Raw genomic sequence first — 27,629 nt, 5'->3', positions numbered from 1 at the left:
TATTATCTGTATACTTTGATTTTTACAGTGCACTTCAAAAACCATTGAAGCTTCCTTTTTCTTTCCGCCACAAAATGTCCCTAAAGTTTCAGGGTGTGTTAACCTTAAACATCCTGCCTTGTAATGAGGGAGGCTGAAATGCTATAGAAACTGCTGAGTGCTACATTGCAACAACAAAAATGATGTAGTTGAGCACGCGCAACAAAAAATTTTCAGCTTGTTTCCAAGTTAAAGTAAGCACTGGACAGGGTAGGTGTGTAGCATGTGCAAAGTGCAAAGTGCAAAGGTTCCAAGTTACTGCAGCACTTAAAACTGATGCCAGGTTAGTTCAAGTTTCTAATCTTGACGGTGTTATTGCAAGCAGTTTCTAATCTTGACAGTGTTATTGCAAGCAGTAGCTAAGGAAGGGAAATGATACCAAATACTATTAACTGTTATAATGACATGTACTGTATACTGTCGCTTCTCTCATATTAGATCAAGGTCTGCATTAAAATGTATTCTCCAGTCTGCTTCCAATTGATAAAAATATGTATTTTGTAGACAGAAAGGTTAAGCCAGTTAATTTGGGGCAAAGTTTGCTACTGAAGCTATGGTTGTTTTGACACAGACACAACCTTTACTGGCAGGTAGACCGGATGCTCCTATTGATTTTGAAAAGCTGCACAGAAGTTCTATAGAACACAAGCTGGGTAGTTCAAGCGGAATCAACACAGATGTGTGCTTGTGCTATAAATAAATCCTGAAATTCTCCCTTCATCCAATTACTACAAGAAGTCATTGTAATAGGGGCGGCAGTATCTGCTGACAGATATATACGAGAGAGGCTGGAGGTTGTGATTGACACGGCGCGCAGGTTTTATTTACAAATATGTACAATTTAGCAAAACATTTTAAAATAAAACATGGAACAAACAAAGTTGGCCTAAAAGGAGAGTCCCTCTTCAGGAACTCAAATAAACTGGTGGGATTAGAATCCCCTAAACTAATCCTTATTTTACAGCTGGAGGTTATCCCAGCCTACACAGGGTGATAACCCACTGCTCACCCTGGTTCACACAGCAGTCGTGAGGGTTCTCAACACATTCGTCTCTGTTTCCTGAGACATGGCATGTGGCCAAGGTTAATTTACAATCAAATCAAGCAAGCAAGCAACACCTGGCTACAATCTGCAAATGGATTTGGCAGGCATACATTCAAAATATCTAAACTTTATTTACAACCTAAACAAAAAAACACACTATTTCTGCACTGTCACAGTCATTTCACAAGACAAAAGAAATGGACAGAGCTTCAGACACTTCAAGTGCCAAAGAAACTCAAAGCTAGGTCATTAGCAGTTTGGATAAGCAGTGCTCGTATCCCCTTGTGGGTATCCCACTTCACTCTACTGCAGGTCGTATTACAGTAAGAAACTAAGTCAAGTAGACAAGCGTTGTGGTTAGTGCTTTTGAGTGTACTGAAGGCACTTCAAGGCACAAGCTGAAACATTTGTCTATTTGTTCTGTATAGTTTTACCTTAGACATTTTGCCATTAAATGCTGGTCAACACAACATGGAACTGTACTATGAGCTCTTGTTTTAAATTTCCAGGCATGCACCATTATAGCATAACACTGATAACGTTACAAGGGTTGAAAGATTGAGCATTGAACAATGGTTTTGAATTCAATATTATACAGAAATTCATTTTTTATTGCTTAATCCAGTTCCCAGGTGAATCACACGGTTTAACTTGGCTATTTATTTTAAGTTTAAAACCAAACAAATAAACACACATACTTACATTGTACTTTATATAAACAGAATAATAAAATAACGCAAGTTTCTAATGAGGATGGCCAAACAACCACCAAGTGGAATAACCACAGCGTTCTCTATTTATTGTACATATAGAAACTAAATAAATACAATCCATGTAGAAATCACTGTTCTCCACTTCAGGCAACACTTTCAAGCACACTTTGTATCAGTTCAAGATCACATACCTGAAACATTACATTATTATGTACCATGCAGGTTTAAAAGGCATCAAAGCTGTGTAACTACAGTATGCTGCTGCCGGACCACCTATTGTAGGATGGTGATCCCTCAAGGGCAGGCCTTTGGCATGCTCTTGTAACTGGTTAAGCAGCTACCTCACAGTACCCACGTGGGAGTCTGAACCATTATATGGAAGGATCAGATCAATTTATACGTATAATAATGCACAAATACATGCATCTTACACATATCTGACTTCCTGTAACCAGCAAAGGGGGCTGTGATTAAGGGACTATGGTAAGTGGCGACATTGGCTTACTGAGAAGCCGTTCATTTGATTGAGATGTCTTGTGCCGAGTAGCACCAACATGAATGGCTGCAGGTGGGTGAATTCAATGGCTGCCGTCTAATGCATGTTTTCAGAAGCATTGGAATCCGGTTGGTCACCACTATGCTGACCATTGGCCCCTTAAATACTCTCTTTTGATATGCTTTATTTATATTTTGCTTGCAGCCGGTATCAGATTGCTCTCTGTCTTCAGCCAGAATAAACTGGCTGTCAAACGAAAGGCTTTAACAGCATTCTATCCAAAAGACTGACATCCTCTTTAGTAGAGACGCTACAGCAGCTGTCACAGGGACGAATTACATCCCATATTCTGCTTCTGACATACCAATGCAGCTCTCCCTGGCACGCTGTCCGCTTCATTAAGTACCTCTGAATGGAGAAACTGCCTAAGGTAATGAGAACTTCAAAGCAAATCTAGAATTTACTCCACTATGTAACATGTACCAGTCTCGATTCACTCTCCAACAAAAACCAAACAGAGCTGCCAACGTATGTTTATGTACAAGGTATCCAGATGCCCTGCTTAGCTCTGAGTCCATGTAAGCATTTGCACATTTTCTCTCTCCTAATGCAATATTCTTCAGAAAACTGTATGACTAGGGCCAAGGAAAAGAAAGGTAAAGACTGCCCTTATGGATTCTAAAACTGGGGCAACACTATGTGGTGATTTAAACAACAACGTGTGAGCTAGCAACTAGGAAGGGGTGCAATGTTGTACTGGTTACACTTATCCCCAAAAGCTCCTGAGGATTAATGGTTATTGGGTTTTGAGGTGGTACGTGCCAATCTAATCTTCTTTAGCCATTTTCATTTATTTAATATCTACAGTATTGAGAGAGATATTCACACACACACACACACAACCTTTTGTTAACCTCAAAAACACATCAAATGCTGTCCCCGGCTCTGAAAGAATTATGGGAAACTCCCACCCTTCCTACATTTAATAACTTAAGAAACATTTAAGTTTCTTTTCCTGACTCAAACAATGAAAAAAGGCAACTTGAGAGCCCTCTATTGAAAGAAGCAGAATACATCAAAAAAGAAATATATATATTAAGATTAAAAGGTTTTGATTAGGTCATGTTAGTAAGTGGCATCAAAAAAATGTACATGCAGAATTTACTAGAACAAAACACGTAACTGTACATGACTTAATCTCTCTCGAACAAGCAGCCTACTTCCAATATTTCTGACAGAATTTCTGAAAGATTTAAAAAAAAAAACAGTTAAATCAAGGGATATCCTGCAAATCTCTCTTTTTTTTAACATAACAGGATATACCCTAAATGAATTTTTGCTTTGGACTGGCTCCCACTGCGGTGCAATGGGAGTCTTTTTTCCACCCCTGTAGTATATTTATAGAGAACATGCTGCTGGCCAGGGGCTTGCAGTTAACTGTCTGTAAATCCAGAGATCTTTTATTCAATCTATCAAGGTGCTTGAATCGATGACAGGACCTGTGACTCACTGGTAGAAGGGAGTTTGAGCCACTTTTATTCAGCAGTAGACAGATAATAGCTACTGCTCATGATAATGATTATGTTGTAAAGTGCACATCCCGACATTGTGTCAACTACCACCATACTATACACGTCATTTCAAATTTCAGCTTTTGCTTAACGGGGATGTAAGTCGTTTGCTTACAGTAAAGGTTTAGCCCTATGTAGCTCATTCTTATCAATCAGTGTAGTCTAAAACATCGCTCAAATGGCACAATAAAACCTACTCCTCACAACTGTTTTAAATAAAACTTGTTGCTTATTTTTTTGTTATGCCTGGAATGACTCATGAAAATGAACTGAATTGCTGTAACAAAACTTTAACAATGAATTGCACAGAAACTACACAAAATCCATTTTTCAGCTTCTCTGTCACCCTTACAACAATAAAGGGCATTTTACAAATGGATACATGTCGAAGCATTACACTTAAAAGAGGTTTACAGGCTTCATTGCGGTTCAGAATTCAAAAGACAGACGCAGGTTCTGACAGAGTATGCAATTAGATGCAATGGCACCTTCAAAAATGAATGTGATTTTTTGGTTTCCTGGGTATCCATACATTGACACTTTCACAACTGCTAAAATGCAAGGACAGTAGATTTAAAATGGGGGGAGGGCAGAAAAATTACAGACGTCCTTGAGGAATGTTGTCCTTTTCTGACAAAGTCTTATTATTTGAACATTAATCACCTTCTAATGAAGCTAATAGTGCTGGGGAAAGATATTCCAACACTGCCTGTCTGCAGTCCATTTCAGAGTATCCCCCCTGATTTATTACAAGTAGAAGACAGGCAATTCAAGAAGAGCAAACCTATTCAGAGCGTGGGTTATTTTTAAATATGTATTTCCTTTTCCTGACAAAACTTTGAGGTAATTGTTAAAAAAGAAAAAAAAGAAGAAAAAAAAACACATTACAGGATGCAACAGCAAGCTTTAATATTCATTTGAGGAAACAAAAAACTGGGTTAATAAATTCAAAACTTGCATTAAAAAAAAGGCATTTTCAATTTAGACGCAGCTCATTGTTCAGAGAAAATGAAAAACTAGAACAAACGTACTTCAACATTTCATTATTGTATGAGCACCCGTTTCCAATCTATTCTGAAGCTGAAACTGTCAAGTCCCTTAAGCGCTGCATTATTACCAAAGCCTCCCTTATTAAGAGAAACATGGAATGCTCTTACAGAGTACAATGTGCAATGCTTTTCTCTGCATTCACCATCTGGGTTTATGAATTCTTTACAGAACGATCAATAATAATAATTTTAAAAAAAAGGATTTGTGGACTTGTTTCATTTCATAGCAGTAAAAAATAGCATTTTTATCTGTCTATCTAGATTCTCCAACAGTTGCTTTATCAGATCAATCTATCTTTTCAATCTGATAGCGTTACTGAGAAGTGTCAGCGTCACGTCGCAGGTTTCAAGTCATCTTACATATCTTAAATTAGATCACTTGTAAATATGGCTTCAATTGAAACACAAATGTATCAGTGCAACAGCTTATTATTATTATTATTATTATTATTATTATTATTACTACAGTAGCCTAATCCTAAATTACACCTGCATCCACATTAACGTTAGAGCTAAATAGAAGTACGTATTACATCTGAGGATGCAGTTAAATGGGAATTCAAATGAAAAATGATAATTGACGGGTAATTCATTATATGTTATTCAGGTAACTCTAGATATGCTACTAGTTTCAAGATTGTAATAGTTTAATAACACTTTGGGTGATTAATATGTGAATTTTGCGGACCCAAACAATGATATAAACCCTAACAGGACGCGACACATAACCATATATAATATGGATAACCAATTGATCTTCTCTGTAGTATTAGACGTTGCTTCTGGCGTTAAATGTGTCTATACCTCCAGAATCAGCGCATCTCATATTGAGCCCGCATCAGAGAGTGTTTTCATGATCTGCTCCTGAAGCCTGCCTGCTAATGTAATTACTGTACAATATATTTCAGACACAGGAATAAGGGCTCCTCGGTTGGGACTGAAATCGAGAACAAAGCGATACATATGTTTCTGCCCCAGAGCAACATCATTTCCAATTGATTGCGGGTTGTTTTTTGGGGTTTTTTTTACCTTCTACCCGCTTCTTCCACCCCTATTACTCCCACCCCCACCCTCATGCCTCACATCCGGTTCAATAATACAATTAATCTTAGTTGAAGCGCAATGCAAATGAATGTAGTTTTATCAGACAACTTAAAATCTAAGCGAAGCTGAGAAAACAAAATAGGGAAGACAAAGTTTTGACAACAGCATGTCAACGACAATATAAGCAAATATGGTATCCTGCGTTGATTTTCTGTGTTAGATACAGTTCGATTCAAAACGCTGCAAACGACTTTCTTTAGATCACAGATACATTCGTTATGAATCTGCACATTGTTTTCATTAGGCCAATGCTACTTTCAAACATGCAGCAGATTACATATTGCAGCTCTCGCTTAGATGCGTTTTCTGTATCTAACCTACGCGCAAATGATGTACTTTGTAGCGTTTCGTAGAGTTCGCTGGTCACTGGTGAGACTTGGGTGGACTGGATCTGCTTCTTTCTCAAGGTCAGTCAATAATGATCAGCAATCAATAAACTGGCAGGTTTCTGCTTTACCGTCTTCTTAATGCCGAATTCCATCAGCGACACATACATACAGTGAAGCAGAATCCCTTCCAAGAGATTCTAAACGCGCCCTAGAAATGATGGAATGTCCCCAGCATAAAACGATACTGAGCAACTCGCCAACAAAACGAATCTATTCCGTACGTTCAGGATTGCCTCTATTCTAAATTCTGCTTAGTAGAACACTGCGCCAAAACACAAAAGGATTCCGGACAGCCAGAATTCTTTGGCTTTTAAGTAACCTTAGCATACTATTCGTTAACAATTGGAACTATAATCAAGTTTGGATGTTAAAACATTTATGGAACAAGTAGCAGTGTACAGATTGCCTACTATAAGCTTAGTAATTTTCTCCATTCATTCTAAAAGAGGACTGATTTGGTGGAAATATATATATATATATATATATATATATATATATATATATATATATATATATATATATTATATAAATAAATAAGTTATTCTGATCATAATATTGTTTTACCTACGTGCTGCAAGTAATCTGTCGAGCGGATTGGACGCGACGTTTTTGCAATGCAAAGCCATCCGACTGTAGATGTCTTTCATAATGCAATATGACAATAAGAAAGTTAACAATCCATTGCGATACAGCGGACGCAATTTTCTGTTATGTGTCATCACAAGCTCATTTGGACAAGTCGGTATATATTACCCTAGAGATCCAATGAACATGCCAAAAAGATATTTAAATCACATAGACTAGCGGCTGAGGGCCACATCAGCGCAGAAACGCGTATGGTCGCAAAATCGTTTACTCTTTTTAAACGCAAATCCAAACAAACAAACCAAAAAGTAATACAGATTCCGAAATATTTAACTTACCAGGATGACAGTCGGCCCCGAAAAGCACGTAGTCTGATAAAATTAAAGAAATGATCCCCCAACAACACGGTTCTAGTAGCCTCCGCATGTCAAAATGCACATTGAGAGCAACAAAAGGTAACTGCCGACAAAGTTTTAAATGTCCAAAAAGCTGCGCAAGATTAAACGACGACGAAGGAAAAAAAAAAGCACAAAATGAAACAGGACAGCGATTGAGCACAACCGCGGGGGCCAGATGTAGCAGCAACAAATGCTAGCTGCTGCTTAGAGGGATTCTTGAAGTTACAAATGTCAAAGAAACGGCACTTTCTCAAAATCCCCTTCGTGCACACCGCTTCTTCACATTCCAACAAAAACACACGGCGAGAGTCGCTATCATCAAGCCGCAATCTGTGTATATGCTGAAGAAGAAAAAGGAAAACGATGTTTTTCTACTCAAAGTGGTAGTAGTCCTTACAGCGGGGAGCTGCGGGGGCTCGTGCAAAAGCAGAAAGGGAATAGTTGCGTTTGAGCTGGACGCTTTCCATTCCATCCAGGAAGTAACATGTGAGCCACGGTCTGGCAGAGACTTTAAAACAGGCAAGGAGAAAAGGAAAAGGGGGAGTGTGAGGGAAACGAGGGGAGGGTTCCTCTGGGTCCTGATGCCCGAACAGCACACACTATGCTGTGCATTCTTTACCGAGACTCGTGGTACATAAAATCACGGTGCCCACTATCTCATTTTCTGGGGTAGCAATTTAAAATGAATAATGTTATGTAATATAGTATATATTAGGTTACACCTCCGAGTTTTTTTTTTTCTGAAGAAGTAATGCAGTTAGCTGTTAACTATGAGGGCTGCATTAGCAACTAACTTGATTTTAAGGTTTCAACGCCTATGTGGAAAGCCTACGTTAAAACCTCTTAGCTCGATATTATAACAGAATATTTTTACTTTTTTTTCAGACTGTAATGCAGTACTAAGTACAAAGACATGCATGTCTATGTTTTGTGGTGTTTAAGAATACATGTCTGCAGGCAAAGAATTTTTGGGCCCGTAAAAAAGATGTGGTTCCAACAGATTTCACTGTAATAATGTACAATGGCCCTAGGCTGTAATTTAACAAGGTAGCAATAAGGTATAAGGTTCGGTCTTGTAAGGAAGGGTATGCCAATGATACTGCCCTCTGTTTTACTGAGACATCTCATTTAATGCACTATAAATACTATGTGCGATGTGTGGAGAGTAGTAGCAATCACATTAAAAAAAAAAAAAATGACATCAGTTGTTACAGAAAATATAATATGTGAAACCAGAAGCTGAGTCAAAACTCACTTTATCCTGTGTGACCCGAAAATTGGTCCCCCATGAAATACAGGCCCCCTGGACTATTTTTCATAGATCACCTATGAAAAATGTTCCCCCAGGACTACATTTCATAACCAAATCTAGCCCAACCCCCCCCCCCCCCCCCCCCCCCCATGAAAAAAGGTTCCCACCTTATGCAAAACTTGGTCCCCCATGAAATACAGATCACCCTGTAAAAAATGGTCCCCGCTAGTATTGATCCCGCTCACATTAAACTTTAAATAACCAGTAGACTATAAATATATAACCTGCTTCAATATTTGACGTAGCTGTTATATTGCATTACTTTATCTGTAGAAATTCTGCATAAAAATTACTTTTTTTAACAAAATTGTGTTTTTTCCATGACAGTAATGTTATCATTTATATTACAGGTGGGGGTTGGCAACCCGACAAAGGTATGACTGTATGACATTTTCTGTTGTAAAAGCAGCCATTAACTGAACCTTATGCAGGCACATGCTCTGCCTCTTGCATTTTGTGATAATCCTGTATTACAAAATGCATCAAGTAGCCGATTACATTTACTTTGATATATCAACACCTGTTAAACCATCCTTCTGTTTCAGGCCTTTTTTACAATATTCGTGCTTAAAAATGTAATTCATCCAGCAAAGCTATATATTTCATTTCAATCTATGAAAAATAGACCGGAGGGACCGTTTTTCATAGACTGGTCTATGCAAAATAGTCCGAGGGGAACATTTTCCAGGGGGGCACAAATTTCACGTGACACCTAGAACATAAGAACATAAGAAAGTTTACAAATGAGAGGAGGCCATTTGGCCCATCTTGCTCGTTTGGTTGTTAGTAGCTTATTGATCCCAGAATCTCATCGAGCAGCTTCTTAAAGGATCCCAGGGTGTCAACTTCAACAACATTACTGGGAAACAAGTTGGTTCCAGACCGTCACAATTCTCTATGTAAAAAAGTGCCTCCTATTTTCTGTTCTGAATGCCCCTTCATCTAATCTCCACGTGTGACCCCTGGTCTTGTTTCTTTTTTCAGGTCGAAAAAGTCCCCTGGGTCGACATTGTCAATACCTTTTGGAATTTTGAATGCTTGAATCAGATCGCCGCGTAGTCTTCTTTGTTCAAGACTGGATAGATTGAATTATTTTAGTCTGTCTGCATATGACATTCCTTTTAAACCCGGAATAATTCTGGTCGCTCTTCTTTGCACTCTTTCTAGAGCAGCAATATCCTTTTTGTAGCGAGGTGACCAGAACTGAGTACAGTATTCTAGATGAGGTCTTACTAATGCATTGTGAAGTTTTAACATTATTTCCCTTAATTTAAATTCAACACTTTTTATTGCCTGCATGCAGTACCTTAAACTTGTCTCTATTAAATGTCATTTGCAATGTGTCTGCCCAGTTCTGAATGCTGTCTAGATCATTTTGAATGACCTTTGCTGCTGCAACGGTGTTTGCCACTCCTCCTATTTTTGTGCCATCTGCAAATTTAACAAGTTTGCTTACAATGGCAGAATCTAAGTCATTAATGTAGATTAGGAATAGCAGAGGACCTAATACTGATCCCTGTGGTACTCCACTGGTTACCTCGCTCCATTTTGAGGTTTCTCCTCTATTATTATTATTATTATTATTATTTATTTCTTAGCAGACGCCCTTATCCAGGGTGACTTACAATTGTTACATTATTTTTACATACAATTACCCATTTATACAGTTGGGTTTTTACTGGAGCAATCTAGGTAAAGTACCTTGCTCAAGGGTACAACAGCAGTGTCTCCCACTGGGGATTGAACCCACAACCCTCTGGTCAAAAGTCCAGAGCCCTAACCACTACTCCACACTGCTGCCCCTAATCAGTACTTTCTGTTTTCTACATGTTAACCACTCCCTAATCCATGTGCATGCATTTCCTTGAATCCCTACTGCATTCAGTTTGAGAATGAATCTTTTATGTGGGTGTCACAAAGACAGCCGGAGTGGGTGGCGTCAGACCAGATGCAGGAAATAAACAGACAGAGATTTGGGGTTTGGAGAAGCTGAGCGAATGCTTTCGCTCAGCATTTAATAACAGAACAGAAAATAAAAAGGTTTGAAACAACAAAACACAGCACACGGCACTTGAGGACAAAATAAATAGACAAACAAAACGGACTACACAGACAAACAAACACGGTGAGCAGATACTCTAACTATTTACGTTTACAATTTACAATTACCTCCGTCTCCAATCCCGTTCTCCACTCACCGAACACCCAACCCTGAGTGAAAGAAACGTGCATCTATATATACTGTTGTGCTGGGATTCAATTACTAATTAATTATTCACTTGAATCCCAGCACGTGAATTAATTCTGTGCAACCCCGTGCTCACATATTACATTTAACCAGCACGTGAAGTGATTTGTGCTCTCCACGTGCCTAAATACAAATCTACACTTTTTAAATACACGTGAAACACAGACCCGTTTATATCCCGTGTACCAATGACTATACACCAACATTTACACACGCATGCAACATACAACACATAATAAGCACACAGGGGCGGGGCACATTGCCACAGGGACTTTGTCAAAAGCTTTCTGGGAATCTAAATAAACCATGTCATATGCTTTGCAATTATCCATTGTCGATGTTGCATCCTCAAAACAACATTTAACACCGTTTCCAGTGGAATCTCATTCCATATGCATTAGCTGAAAGTGTGAATGAGCCCCTGTTTACTCTTCCCCAGGTCACAACTGTAAATTACCATTCTTTCCCTTTTTCATTTTGTAATGTAGTAAATTCCCACTGAGAGTCACCCAGACCTTGGATAAAAGCCATGGACTAATGGTCTGTTCTTCTACCTTGCTCCATAAAATGGACAATATAGTGCAAATGGAAATCTTAGCCTCACAACCATTTGTTAAAAGAGCCCCTACAACAGAAAGCTAGCGTTAGGCCCAGTGGAGACACATCAGAGCTGCAAGTGCTCATTGAAAACAGGTAGAGACACATGATCAATTATTAATCGTTTTCATTGACTATGCAAACTATGCTTTCAAATTGATCAGCTATGTTGCACATTTCAATACCTTAATTGAGATAGGTTTCCTGAAACATCTGATTGCTCTGCAGTGGACACTTTACGACCATTATGTTGCAACTGTAAAATGAAACATAAAATCCTACAATGCATAAATGAATGAATCCTTTCCCAAGGCAGATGAAGAAAAGCGGATTAAAACAATGACCTCTGATAAATCAAATGGAATATAATCTGTGTAACATTTAAATTGTACATGTACATTCATTTATGTGCTCAATCGTGTGTCACTATTAATCCCAAATTTCAAGTGCCCTGTTTGAATATCATCTCACCTCTGCAAAAACTAAGTACCGTCTGAAGGTCAGAAGAGAGTGTGACTGATCATCACATGCCTTGTCCGGTGTTTGACCACTAGGGGTCATTGTGTCATGGTGACAGCCAGCCCCATGTGTTCAACCGAAACCAGGATTTGAACATGCACCCTCCTGATCGCATTGCTCACCCGGTACTCCGTGCAACACTTCCTTTACTAAGTTAAGTAATCATCAGTTCATGACATAATTTGCAATCACTCATAATTAAAGTCTTATTCCAATCCATATGCACTGCCAAATCATCTCGAATAGGGTCATAGTATAGTGCTGCGGCGGGATAGATCTGAATGCGGTGTTAGATTTAGAAAGAGCAGCTGCTCACATGAATTAGGAACAGCTGGAATGGCAAGAAAGGAAATGAGTGACCTGGACTCCAGTTTGAAAGACAAGAACCTTTTGAGTTAATCTGGCAAAACACTGATGATTTGGGCTTGTCTGGAGTGCTTTCTTAAAACTGAGATGGAGCACAATATTTATTGGCATGAAATGTGGCACCCCAAAGACTGGTAGTGCCGAGGAATCTGGCAGAAACAACAATTAATCTCCATACTTTTGGAATCGCTTATATATCCAATAACGCCAGTGTTCTCAAACAGTAAGAATCTTGTGTTTCTCATACCACATCGCACAAGCCCCTTTAAAACCCCTGGATCCAATCTGTGCACATATTGGTGCAAGAATAAGATGCAGGGGGTTTTGCAGATTGATAACATTTTATTGTGGGTGCTTTATTCCAGGCAGGCGAAGGTGTCAAAAATGGTCAGAGGATTAGGGGTTAAGAGGTCTGTTTCCTGTCAAGAGACAACAAGAACAATGCAAGGATGTGAAGGATTACTGGAGTGGAAAGAAGGTAGCAAAGTGAAAACACTTGACAGGGGATAGGCACGAGTGACATTGGACAAGGAAATGGGCTGCTGTGATTGCCACTAAAGGGTACTGAGGTTTGTTGCTTCTTCTACTCTGCAGATTTGGTGAGAAGCATTCAATTAGGACGTTTTTTTATAATAAGAAAACATATGATGAGTATAGGTAATACAGCAAGCAATGCTACTTTTTATTTTGCAAATGTTCTTTACTCCTACACTAAGTCAAAGGTATTGAACTTGAAATGGAAAGGAGTATATTGTTCTTTATAGCATACTGATTAGATGCCAATGGCGATGTTCTTTTAGACAGAGGTGTTGCAGAATAAAAATGGAAGAATTGAACTCAATCAGTGGTAGGTTTTTTTTTTTTAAAAGAACTCTGATTACATTAAAAGCTGTATTTCTGGAATAGAAATGATTGTGCCCAGTGATTTGCCCTTAAGGAAACAGATCTGAAGTTAAATATTTATATATATATATATATATATATATATATATATATATATATATATATATATATATATAAAATTAAGAGCTGGCTCTTTGAGCTAAATATATATATATATATATATATATATATATATATATATATATATATATATATATATATATATATATATATATAAAAATTAAAAACCTTCTGCTAATATTATGGATAGAGCACAAGAGACTCATAGCCTGTTTGATATACTCTCTTTGGACCGAGCATTTAAAAATGCATCACTTTAAAATGAAACCTCGAAAACTTATACTTATACAGAATGGCCATTCTATTGCTGAGTAATTTTCATTTTTGAGACATGTTATGTATTACTGCCTGATTAGCCAACGAGCTTGCTAGTTTAACAGGTTATTAGCATTATAATAAGGCCTTCTGTTTCAGTTTTTTTAGTTTTTAGTTTTGAGGGTGTTTTATCTGTGTTTATTGGTTAAAACCTACAATCAGAGACCCTAAATATACTTTTGATAAGACAAATACAGTACCACTAGTCATTTTTGGTACCTGTAGTCAACCTGTCACATGATTGTTTTTCAGGCACTGTAATTTAATTAGGGCTTAAGGGAATTATTTGAATGAGGGAGTTCCTTATCACTGAGGAACACGCAACAACAATGTCATTATCACTATTATACTACCATTTTAAAAAGCTATTTTGGTTATTAACCTTTGTTTGTCTGATCTATTCATTGTAGTCCACTGAAACAGAAGGGCTTGTGCATCTGTGTGAAGAGTTTCATCAGCGGTTTTCAAACAGGTGTCATTAATTAGTGTCATCTCTCATCCATGCTTTATTTGGCAATCCGTTATTGAGTAATAACAGAACTCAGTAGAAAACAATGAAAGAAATAGTGTCCGGTTGTTGTATAATTTGCAATATTTGCATACTTCATTTAAATGTTTTGGAATAGCCAGCACACAAATTAGCTACAGACAACCCTTAAAGGCTATTTCCATGGGGTAATGTTTGATTACACAGAAAGACAGTACTGCTGGACTACTGGAATATGTAAAAACTCTGCTCTCTGTGGGGGATTCTTTTATTATAAGTCAATCTGTCATGTCCAGATGTCTCATAATTTGTCTGACTTCTGCAAGAGAGTAAATCAATATCTTCCCTTCACTTCGACTGCACACAGTGAAATCAAACAAAACAGTATGTTTGTGACAGTATGTCTTCTGGAACAGTACTGTATGTCTGACAATGAAAACCTCTTTAGTCATTGGATTTTTAATATGGATTACAGCTAGCATGAGAATATAAATGTCACTACTGTATTTGGTAACTTTTTATTTCAGGTTGAAATAATTATATCATAATTATCTGTAACTAAATATGTAGTTGTGTAATTACAGTGTTGTTACATGTTGTTTTTTAAGTTTTAGGAAGGGCTCCTGCGTTTCATCAGCGGTTTTAAAACAGGTGTCATAATGCTGTATTTGCAAATCCGTTATTGAGCAATAACTCAACTCCATAGACAACAATGGATGAACATATGAAGAAAATATGTCTTAGAACAACGAGAAAATAAACATTTTTTCTAAATAAACAATGATTACCTAAAATTACCACTAGGCTACAGGCAATATAGTTTTTTTTTTTGTTTTGTTTTTTTTTAATTAAACAACATAGTTTCAGTATACGACTCGATAGTAGAAATGTGTTATTTGTCAATTCAGCGGGGTACTTAATGTATTTCTATCCTTTTTCTGATAACAGAAGAAAAACAGTAATGGTCTCCTTTTCTACCATTATACAACACAATGGCATTTTAATTAGATATTAAAGATTTCGATTTGCGATTTTGTAGTACCAGAAAAGCTACACAGTTTATTTTACTGTCACTCCGCAAAACGCACATGCCAAAAATCCGAACACCACACTGCACTCTGGGCCTTGTAGTTCGGTAAAGGCATCTCACAGCCAGATTCGCGCCAATAAACTACACTTCCCATGTTGTTTCTGACATCTTCCTGGATGAATAAAGTACCAGCACATAGTCCGGCAAGTTCCTGTGTAAGTCCCATTGCTTTTTATTTTGTTGGTGGTGAGACTAAACGTGGTGAATAAAATATGTGGTCGTGCGTTTCGTTATTAAATAAACTAAACGTATTGTTCAAAATAACAGGTTATCATGTTTGTCGAAGAAAAGCGTGGCGGTGTAGTTACTATTTATCGATACGTCGTTATTATTTGATTTTGAGAATATCACGACATAGCATTTTAGCATAATTTATTTACTATTTATTATTTTCATTTTTTAACTATTTATTTTTTTATTTTTTTTGCAATTATTTTAGAGCACAGGTGTACTGTGTGCAATTAACCCTCCACACACAAACGCACACTCGTCGTAGTTCAAACTGAGACAGAAAGGAGAGAGGTCGAGGAAGTTGAAAAATGCAATTATAAATAGATATTTAATAATTCAGTACCTTTGAGGTGTCCAAATAACAACTGGTATTCGAATGCACAAGTGACATTATATAATTGACCAGAGCTATAATGTGTGAAAGTGTATACACCTGCTAATTCATGAGTACCGTTGTCCCAAAGCAGTAGCTTTTAAAGTTAGAAAAATTGCCTATTTTTGTTTACAGTAAAATACCTCATCACAAACACCATTACAGTGAAATATGAACGAACTGTCTAGTGAAAAAGTAAGGCTGCTCATTATGTTATGTTGAAATGAAACTTAATATGGGGTTTAGTAGCTGTTGGAAGCTGACCGCTTGTTCCAGGTGTCTGTAAATAACGTCTTTATACTAGTGTTAATTCAGTACTGGTACCTAGAGTTTACTGTTCTACTTTTAAAAAAACAAACACAGATGTCAGTAATGGGTACAGTGAGAGCATATCTTTGTTGTAGACTTGTCATTCAGGGTCATGGAGTATTATCACCTCACAGCTGTAACACAACCACCTTATCCTATTGCTGCAAAGGCCTCATTTGAAAAAGGCAATTCAAATCCCCCCAAATGCCTTGGCAAGATGCTGCTGCAGTATAAACAGTTGTAGTGTTGTTTTAAGTTGAACTCAAAGCTAGTCTGCTATGAAGTAAAGTCTAGCATGATTCTTTTGCCATCTGCTTAATGGAGCTTTCCAAATGGTTGAGACTTCAGTTTCACATAGGTTTTAGTTTTGTATAATTTACTATATTAAAATCTTATCTTTTAAAAGCTCCAAAAACAAGTGTCCACTGCTTTCAAGTAGCATTGGCAATCAGATATTCATTCCAGTAATATCCAAAGTAGTACTTGTCAGCACCAATACAATGAAATCATTTCAATTAGTTGAAAATGTTTTTCCTTAAAAATACACTGAGATTTAAATCTAATATGTTACATAATTTTGAAATCACTTAATTATAAGATGAGTACATTCACCTCCTATATGTAGGCCCTACATATTTGAACTTCTTGCAATATAAAGACTGTTTGCACATAAGTTTCAGAACCAGGTTGGGTACTGGTTTGCTTTGCTGGCGTACTGGTAAAAAAAAAAAAGTGTAAAAGCACCATTATTGTAGACCAAGCATTGTTTAAAGAGCCCTCGAATCGGGAATAAGTAACTAACTTCAGCCCATTCCTTCTGTAAAGCTCGGAGCCCCCATCCAGAACTTGTCATCTGTTGAGTGTCAGTTTTGGGTTCCAACTAAAGTTAGCTGTGATTGGCTGAACGTGTCGGCAGACAGCAAGAGCAAGCTCTGATTTCCTGGATGGAAGCGAGTGAGGCTGAGGGGAATGACTGACACTCTGTGCTTGCACAGTTCAAATAAAATTTATTTAAATAAACTGTGAAGCAAAAGTACACAGCTCAAATAAAGATCGTGTGCCCCCTTGCGTAAATTGAATTTCCGTTTATGGGAAACTGTTTTTTTTTTTGTACACCGCTCAAATAAAGAATTGAATTTCAATTTAAGGTATGCTGTTTTTTGTCCTTGAGTAAATTGAATTTCGATTTATGGTATGCTGTTTTGTTGTTGATAGATTAATTTTTTGTTAGATGAGTTTGCATTATATGATTTACCTTTTGTTACTTTCACCTTTCATACAGGTGATTATCACACTCAAATACTATCAGACCATGAACTTTATAAAGACTTTAGTTGCACATCATGTACATTTCCTAAAACCTGGAGATGTTGATTTGCTCAACTAAGCAAATGTAAGAAAGATCGTTGTTAATTATTACATATCTGTTTGTGCTAGCTACAGTATCTTGCTGTCCTAGATACTCAACCCCTCCCTCCCCTCCAATTTCAACATCAATGTGCTTTTGCAGCCATCAAAGCAAGAGCTCTTGGAATTTAATGACTTACCCTTTTTTGAACAGATTCCAGCGGGGAATAATCCATACCGTAGGTTTTAGATGAGGTGAACCTTTTGTAGCGCAATGTCTTTTTACACTTATTCAAAAACATGGGGATACATGCAGCTGCAGCCTTTACTTTGGTTAGCTCACCGTACCTCTCTACACTATCACAAAATGATGATTACAACTTACCCATTTTACCATTTAGTAATTTTGTTGAAGGTCGTGTAATTCAGAATATAGAATTCACAATTTTTCAGTGTTCTTCCAATGCATGCACTCTATTGTTGGAGGTGCCTAACTTCAAGGTTCATGCATCAGAATGATGGTCACTTTGAATTTATCCATACTCGGGAATTTTCTTGTATTGGAATGTATGCAGGGCATTCCTGCTCATTCATGAAAGATAACTGTGGTACAGTGCCTGAAAAAGTCTAAGTATTGACATAATTCTTTGTGGGCTTCATGCCCTTCATAGATGGCAACCATTTCATGTTTGTCTATAGCTGTTTCCAAAGCATCTTAATTGAAACATGGCTTGTCAATGTGGCATATCTTGTTCTGTAAGCACTGCACTCAGATTTAAAGTCCACAATGGGGGGGAACAACTGTGCTGTGTTTTTTTTTTAAAGGAAATTTTTATGGTGGAAGCAAATAACGTTAGCTGTGTATTCAGCACACTTTTAACATGCACATTATACAAAAAAAAAAGTTTTAATGACCATAAATATATTTTTTTCTAAAATTAGGATTTATGAGGGCTTTATTATAAGTGATGTGATGGGTTGCACAATTATTTCCAATGAGGTCTTTTGGTTTTGTGCAACATGTTTTAATCATTACTGTACTCTACTATAATAGAGTAAACATGGAAGGGCATGATTTATTTTCTTTCAGAACATCATCAACCCAAATTTGATTACAGTTTCTGAAAACAGCATTCGTGTCCTACATTTTATGAGGCTGCACTTGAATAAACTGAAGTCTGTTTCCTATTTGCACAGCAGCTATATCCTTTATTCCAGCAATAACCCCCTAGAGAATAAGATCTTAACGTGACTGGACACAGGTGGAAAGCTATTTTGAAAATTGGTTTGCCTTGGGTAACAACAAACTTCTTATGCCACCTGACAGGCTGCTGTTTCGTGCTGTGATTTAGCCCTGTGTCAAAATTGATCAAAGATGACCCTCTGGCTAGATTTGCTTGTTGCCACCTACCAGTTTTCTGGATTATTTTTTATTGGTTAAATTGTATAAAAATCAGTCTACTTCTTCTAAGCTGTATATGGAAGGGCACTTGGATACAACAAGAAAGAGTGTCGTGGTACTAAATAAACCAATTTATATTTATGTGAAATTGCAAAGCAATTAAGTCTTAAGTGCGTCAGGCATGCTTGAAATACATATTAAATCATATGCTTCAATTAGTTTGTTACCTCCGAATCTCCATAATACTTCTCTACTCTTCATTTTAATAAAGAATGTATGTGTGTACTTGAAATATTATCATATTTATGCTTTGTCTACAGCAGCTAGTATGTATATATATATATATATATATATATATATGGTACGCTGCACACTGATACCTAATATTAGGCTCAGTAAATGCCACATTTCTTTATATCAGGACAAGATACTGGGGCAATGAAAGCAATGGAGCCTGTCTAATCGTATTTCTTAACATGTACCCATTACTTAGATTTGGGGGAAAACAATAATGAAAAAAAAATAAAAAAATGCAGGACAAAATTATGTTTAAGAAGACCGGATTTCTCAGAATTACATTTAGGTTTAGAAAAGCGATAAAGCATTTCTGTCATATTTGGATTGTTTTGACTACAGCCCTTATAGACGTAGTATGTAGCCTACATATCATGTTATAGATTAAACACTATAGCATATTTCAAGAATGCTTTAGGTACTAGTACAACTTTAAAAACAAGTCACATCTCCCAGGTTTTTCATTTTCTGAACTTTAAAACTGTAAAGGTACTTTGCTGGACAATAGAATAACCCATCCATGTTTGGCTGCATGTGATAGCGTACCACAGTGCTGTCAGTGGCTGTCCATTTCAGAGGAAAGGTTTTACTCTGTGTCATTCTCCTGGCCCACAGATAGTAAGTCAGGAAGACAAAGTGGGTGTTCTAACTGGAAAAGGATCACAGGGCATTATTAGGGAAACAATAATAGGTAAGGACTAACATGCAGAAGGTGGTAGCACAAGTCTGTACCTTTAGAAAAAAAAAATACAAATGAACAGGGGAGGCAGTGAAACAGATACTGTCGCTAATAAAGGATAGAAAAATTGATTTTAAAACCTTAGAGATTACAGTGTTTTATATATTTTGCTGTGTGTCTTAAAACAAACATGCAATTAGACCTGTGGGTCAAACTGTTTGACAGGTGGTTTACAAGAAATGCAGTTAGTATTGATACTGAATTAGTTATAAAGGTACAGATCTCTGAACTACCTGGCACATACTGTGAGCATTTTTTCTGTGCCACCTACATTTAAGAGAGGGAGTGAATAAAAACATTTTCTTTATGTAAGGCCTTGCTGGGAAGTCATTGTTCAGTAAAGAGGAACATTTTGTTTTGGAATGTAAGTAATTTCTCAAGAACTGGATGTTTCATCTGAAAGTTGACAGTAATACACGTATGTTCTGTGAAGCACTACCATTTTAAATAGGGTTAGTCAAATCCTGTATCGTCTTGCTCTTTACTTTTTCACATTTTGGTAATTGATGGTCAACTCACTGGCAGTTACTGTATAAATATTTAAAGAAAAACAAAGCATTCATGCATGAAATAAATAAAGAGAAATAATAGTGTGAATTTAATTAAATATTTATAACCTAAATAAGGTTAGGTAGTTCACCCGAAATGCAACAGAAAATATTGTAAGTGCTATAGTATAAAGAAATAAAAATAAAAATGCATGTAACTGTGGTTATCAGCATGCAGGATGAATAATACTGAAACCAGCAAAACATTTCATGCAAATTGCAAAGCACTGAAGCGTGGATAATTGAAGTTTTTAACCACATAATTAAAATGCATATTTTTTATTCATTAAAAAAAAAAAGCATGGTATTGAAACGCGGGCTGTGTAATTCTAGTTCGAACCAACACAAAGCTTCCAATCAAAATTGGTTTGGTGAATCTCAGTTATTGGAAAGTAAAAGCAATGATTGTTCACAGCTGTTGCCAAAAATCTACTCAACGTGCTCACTGGGAAAGAAGAGTTTATTTTATAGAGCAGTGTATTTCGCATTGTTGGTTAAAAAAAAAAAAAAAGTTGTAAAGAAAACTCAACTGTACCAAATTACAGTTGGACATTTATTCTTTCCCGGTGTCACAAACTTGGCATAAGGACTCCGAGAATTCATGTGGGATTTACAATAAAAGCATGCTATTAGGTCTAATCGATGCAGTTTCTAGGAAAATTGTATACAGCAGCACATTGTTGCTAGGTTTTTATAACATTTTTTTTATCTTGGTGTCATTTATATAGTGTTCATAAAAAAAGGTGTTTAAAATGTTTCAGTCTTTAGAGCAGAAACAGTAAAGATTTTGTACTCAGTGCTCCGGCAAAATGCTTTGTTGTGCTCCAGTTTTTAGTATTGAACTTTGATCTAAGTAAGGTTTGAAGCAAGTATTTAACTTTTGAGAAGCCGTTGCATAAAATAAATACCGTACTTGTGCTTGAATAAAAATTTTGAGTTGTATCCGATAGTTTGTTTTTCATTTTACTACTGATGTTGTTTAAAATGTACCTGCCGTTGTAGGTATGGGTATAAACGCGGTGGTTCTAGTGTTGAAGTAGTCCATAAATGTACAGTGTATGTGTGTGTGTGTGTTCGGGGGGGCTGTTTTGTACGGCCTTTCTGCTGGAGATTACGTGATATTAAGTAAGAAAAATTGGATCTTGACTGCTGAAACCTCGTGAGCCACAAGCATGGGTTTTTACAGCGATTTTTATCGTGAGAAAGCGATTGACCCTGCCCTTAAAGTAGCGCTGCCAAAAGGGCGTCCTTTTGCTGTTTCACTATGTATTCTCGTGACAACTTCACACAGTCATGACTGTAGAGTTGATTTTCAAGTGCATGTAAACCAAGCCAATGTTATTTTTAAAAGGTTATAATGTTGATATGCTAAAGAATGTGTGCGGCCCTCATGTAACATTTTTTTTTAACTGCCCCGAACCCCCACCTCCTCAAAAAAATAAAAAATAAAAAAATAACACCCTTACAAAATGTATGATAATAATATGTTATCAAGGTAGCGAGGTAAAAACAGCTGAGTTTCCCCGAAATATGCAGAGTAGGCTACCCACCACCACTATACAAACTATTCCTCTTACAAATAATAATAATAATAATAATAATAATAGTCATGGGTTTCATAAACACACACACTGCAATAAGCAGATTTAAGTAATGCAGAGCTTTTCACACTATGTGCAGTTAACAAGGACGTTATTTAATTTGACTGGTATATAAACAATGCTTTCATTTTGGAAATCACTGCTATTTAATTGCCAGATACAAAACATGTTACAACAGACCAAAATACACATAAGTTAACTGCAATAGCCAGGGGGAGCTGTAATTGTAAAAGCTTCTTTGAATTCCTCAGGGCGCTAATGACTCTTCTTTGAAGATGGGCAGATGTCTTTGTTCGTCTTTTGGCAGTCAGTCACGTTGCTGTTTGTGTACTCGGATAGTCACGTCTTTTGTTGGGGATTTTAATACAAGCGTCACTATACTGTACGCGAATTTAAGACACAGGTTATTTTTGAGCAGCAAAAAATGGTTAAAAAAGTGCGTCTTAAATTCAAAGGACTACGGTATAAATTACCTATGGCCTTGATAGAAAGGAGCTCCCAAACCAAAAACTTCTCACAAAATGAGTAACTGCAGCAGCATACTGAATACATACAGAATTAATTTTAACTTTAAAGTGAACTGCTTTAGTTATATGGCTTTGTACTTTAATAGCACAAGGCCCTGCAGCATAAAGTTTTTAAAGATTATGTGCATTGGAAAAATGTAATAAAACAGGCCATTCTTGAATGTGTTGACTTCTAACTACTTTTAATTTATGGATTTTTAATGTGCAATCTAAAGTATCTATTAGGAACTACATTAGGAAATAAAGCAGGCTTTTCATGTGGCAAGTTTACGAACACTGAACCATGTTCCATGTCATTTGATTGAATGCAAAGAGTCGCTTGATGTAAGTAAACTGGCCATGAAATGGGCACACACACTAAAGAGGTAAAGATTGGAAATCCTGCTTGTGTTGGTATACTGTTGTGATGAGCATTAATATGATTGGCTGCACAGCTGGCCGGGCGCATGTGATGGATGCTGCATTTGAAAGTTCCTTGTATTGTGGTTGGATACTCACACAGCAGGGCATCAATCAGAGGTTTGAACAGAACTGTGGAATCCAAAGGCTCCGTGTGTACTTGGGGTTGTGAATAGAGTACAGTACTCATACCCAGACAGGTAATGCATACAAGACCACAGTATCAAGTAGAATATGTCTTCCCAAATTTACCTTTTTAATGCACTGACCGCTCTCTACAGTTTATCTATCTTTCCATCCATGTCATATTACTGATGAACAGGCTGGCAAAAAAACTCATGCTTCCAGGCATGCCTTTAATCTCCAAAGCTTTTTTGAATACAACATGACATTATCGTTTTTAAAGCTGTTTGATCAGAAGCAATCCCCTGCAGATGGATGTTTTAAGTTGTTTTTGGAGATGCCCCAAAAGACTAGAGAATAGAGAATACAAGAAATGCAATTGTTTGTTTGGCCTTGCTTTGATTATTTTAAGCGTTGTAACCAAAATGTATACCTTTGGTAGATATAGTCTGAACTAATACATTGTTTATGTTTTGTGTATAAAGACGTTTTAAATGTTTTTATTTGTTTTGTTATTGCATTAGAATTCTAAATTTAACTCAGGTTTACTCTTCATCAGTAAGCTTAGAGAGCATATGTGTAAATAGACATATGTTGAGTGTTTTTCTCAAAATACAACACCATTCATTATTATTATTATTATGATTTGTTTATTTAGCAGACGCCTTTATCCATTCATTATAACGACTCACACGTTCAGGAGATTTCGAATTGGAAAAACAATTGAAAAATCGATAATTATACTCAGTTGAAGATCATAATATTGTACTGATGAAAAATGACATAGAACTGGAACAGACAGACAGAGTATCAAGGGCAGATGAAGCACTCAGACATGTGGTACAACTAATGCTTCTTCACACAGTCGTATTTATATACCTGAAACTCAACCTTGTTACAATACCCTCTATTGTATGGAAAAGCCTGTGTTCTCAGTGAACATCGAGGACCTGCTTGTTTGGTTTTTACATTGCTTTTAAAGTGCGCAAGGTAGAAACCATATAAAACACGGGTACATTACACTTACACTTATACCTGAAAGAAATATATGATAAGGAAAATAACTTTGTTAAATAGATGTTGCTATTGTACAGCGTTCCACCCTAATAATCATAAATTTGTGTACAGTAAGCCTAGTAAATATTACTCTAGTAACTACAGTGCAGGAAGAGTACCTGTATTTTGAAGTGTATTGCTAAATACTTTGTGAGCTGAGCAAGAACTCGGATGAATTCACAAACAGTAAAGACGGCTGCCGATAAGCCCCAAAGAGCTTCTCATTAAACATCAGCATTTTAATGAATATTGATTTTTCAGATCAAAGTAAATCATAAAGAATCAAGGCAAGACAGGTCCAAAAAGAAATAGCCAGCCACTTTCACATCTGTACTGTGCAGGCTTACACACACTAGCTGTGTGGTTAAGTATTTGATCTATATATATATATATATATATATATATATATACAATTTTTATTTATTTTTCTTTTAAAAGCAACTCAATAAGTTATACAGTTTTGTTACATGACAACATAACAGAATAATTTGTTTTGTAAAAAAAAATATTGGGGGGAAATACATTGTTGTTACATAAAATAATTAATGTTGCCTTAATTAATTTTGTCTATTCATTGGAACAGTTTCATTTTATTTCAATTTTTATAATTAGAAAAAAATACAATCTTATTTTTTTTTGTTTTCATTTGAACATTTTAGTTTTGTAAGTGTTAATAACATGTATATCTTGATTTCCTGACATTTTGAAAAGAGATTTGAAACTGACTTTAAATTTAGAAGTGTAAAAAGTTGTCAGGATGTTACCAATGCAAAGAACAATTACAGGTACGTTATTTATACAGTTGTAGCAACACGTGGGGACGTGTAACGCTATATTTATCGGAACCCCGCTACTTACTCTTTAAGGTCAATACAACAAATAATTCTCAAGATGCAGGAGAAATTCTGTGAGTATATCTGCAGCATTCAAAAGAGAAATCGGGTGCTGGAAGGACATACTAAGAAACCCAGGTGCAAAGTAACAGAAACAGAAAAATAAAAATACAACCAGCAACAACCACTGCACACGTTTTTAGGCATACATTATTTCCAGTGGATAACCACTGAGAAGCTGGTGGAGACAAAAAACAAAAATCACATAATCACAATGTAAACACTAACAAATACAAAAGATAACAAACCAGCATTCGCTATTGCTACAAACCCATACCATACCATATACAAATGGTCATCCATTTAAAACTAGACAGATAGATAAAATACTACAACAATTAGAAGTCTATTAAAAACAAAAGCAAAACACAGTATTCTGTATAGCTTTAATTAACAACACACAGCAACAGAATAGAGGTTTGTAGCCTCTAGGTCCCAGTTCTTTATGGGAAACATTTCCAAAAACGAATCACCATCTGAGTTCTTAAAACTAGAGCAAATTTCAGTTTTGATGTGAAAAAGCTTCTGGGCTTTAAAATAGAATGTTTACGTAAGTAATGTTGTCTTGACAAGAATCAATGGTAATCTGCCTGTGGTAAGTTACTTGACTGCACTGAAATGTGAAAGCCAGCTTTTCATTTTCTGTTCATGCATATTTTCATCAGATAACAGCATTCTTTTTTTTTTTCTTCTCCAGAAACTGATACTGTACCTAAGTCATATGATATAACCAGCCAAAGGGGTCAAAGTTACAATACATTGTATTAGAACAAGAAAGAGACCGGGTAACTGGAACCAACTGAGTAAAGCCAGCTTTACTTTTTTTTTTGTTTTATGCAAACCTGGCATCTGAATAATGAATAGGAATTTCCATTGTACAGTAGAATACTCTGAATTATTATTATTATTTAAATATTTGCAGCCAGGAGAGCATACAAAACAGATAATTATACACTGGATGCAGTGTCAATTACAGATTTGCTATTGAATCTAGGAGATGTACTTGAGATGTTTGTGCAACACAGAAATAATAATAATAAAAAAATACTGCTTGAGCTGAAAGCTTGCCTATAATTTTAAACTCAACAGGCATACTGTGGGATTTACCCATTAAGCACATTCTTGTTTGAGAATGTGTAATAACCAGCAAGCAGAATTATTTCTAAAGTGTAGGGGCCTGGTCAGATATCCTGCAAGCTACAAAGCATTCCCATTCCAACCTATATCTTTTAGTTCTTTATTTTTCTTACAGTTTCCAAACTAGTACCTTAGAAGTACCTTACAAGAAGTTTTTTATAACCAGTCTGTAAATAACAGACCACAAGTAGTGAAGGAGTAATTGGCCCACATATTCTCCAGGACTCATGTATTGCTATGGCTGTCCATGGCCCAAAAGTTGTGTCGAATTCTTCAACCAATACCACAATGAAGGAAACACAATTCAGAAATACCCTAACAATACTCACCACTCTCTTTATTCATGCCCATACTGTAAGTGGAAATACACCTACAGCAGAACACCACGTGGCAATCTTGTAAAAAAAAAAAATGTACTCAATACTCTTTAAATATAATTTCCAAGCGCAACTGGGCATGAAAGTCATATTGTGACAGATTTTAGCTACAACCCATAGTTAATAAGCTTATTCCTGAGACCTATATACAATTCATGGTCCCTTTTGATTAATGTAATGAAAAGAGTTTAATGTCTAGTTTATACTTAATAGTGAGGACCAAGTAGCAGCTAAATCTGATTGAAAATGACTAGTCTATAGTAAAAGCTGAATACCCTGACATTGCTTTTGACCCTTTAAATATCACCAATAAAACATACACTGGTTTGTCATACAACATCTCATTTGTATCTTTGTTTTCTCTTTGTTTCTAATTCCTTAACAGGTTGAGTCTGCTGGGAGCAATCTGTAAAGGTAAGTGTATTTACTGCATCACTTTGACAATAAAATTGGTCTACAACATTGATTTCTTTTCTTTTTCTGGGATGTAAGCTTGTGGATTAAAGATATAGATTACAGAACAATGAGTGTTTCTACCTGTTTGTCCCATCACACAGAATGCTGAGCAGCAGACAGAGGCAAATGAGAGCCGTGATAGTGCTTGGAATATTGAAAGCACTCAGCACGACTATTGACTCTGTCTTTGTTCACAGTGGGCTGAGTTATTCCCTTGTAGCATCATCGAGTGCGAACCCCCGGTGCTAGATGAAGAAAATGCTGGAAAAAAAGATACTGTATGGTTTGCATATCAAAGCTTTGGGCAGACAGCAGCATTGTATCGTTAAATGAGCCCTTTACAGTTATTCTGTATTATTTTGGAGGTTAGCAGGTTTATGAATGTTCAATTTTGATCTTTAATCCCTACAAAGTTCTTAAGGTATATGTATGCAGTGTAAAACTTTGTTGCGGTAGTGTACAATATAACCTTTTTTTAAAATAAAAATAAAAATAAAAAATTATATATATATATATATATATATATATATA

General features: G+C 36.4%; 2 protein-coding genes across 3 annotated transcripts in view; one reads left to right on the top strand and one right to left on the bottom strand.

Moving 5' to 3' along the window:
* LOC117412375 (receptor-type tyrosine-protein phosphatase gamma-like) overlaps positions 1-7,890 on the bottom strand; it is a 177,807-nt gene extending 169,917 nt beyond the window's left edge. The window contains exon 1 of one of the 2 annotated variants that reach the window (XM_058988559.1): positions 7,330-7,890. In XM_058988559.1, coding sequence (XP_058844542.1) covers positions 7,330-7,417 — 88 coding nt within the window. In that variant the 5' untranslated portion in view covers positions 7,418-7,890. The remainder of the gene's footprint in view (positions 1-7,329) is intronic. The other variant, XM_058988558.1, reaches the window with a different exon arrangement.
* A 7,497-nt stretch (positions 7,891-15,387) lies between these two features.
* The window catches only part of LOC117412539 (bis(5'-adenosyl)-triphosphatase-like), a 294,642-nt gene continuing 282,400 nt past the window's right edge, over positions 15,388-27,629 (top strand). The window contains exons 1-2 of the mRNA XM_058988557.1: positions 15,388-15,441; positions 27,028-27,056. The gene's annotated coding sequence lies outside the window, so the exon portion shown is untranslated. The remainder of the gene's footprint in view (positions 15,442-27,027; positions 27,057-27,629) is intronic.

This window comes from Acipenser ruthenus, chromosome 16 (assembly GCF_902713425.1).
Source record: "Acipenser ruthenus chromosome 16, fAciRut3.2 maternal haplotype, whole genome shotgun sequence".
Taxonomy (NCBI): Eukaryota; Metazoa; Chordata; class Actinopteri; order Acipenseriformes; family Acipenseridae; genus Acipenser; species Acipenser ruthenus.
This window is presented reverse-complemented; position numbering and strand designations above follow the sequence as displayed.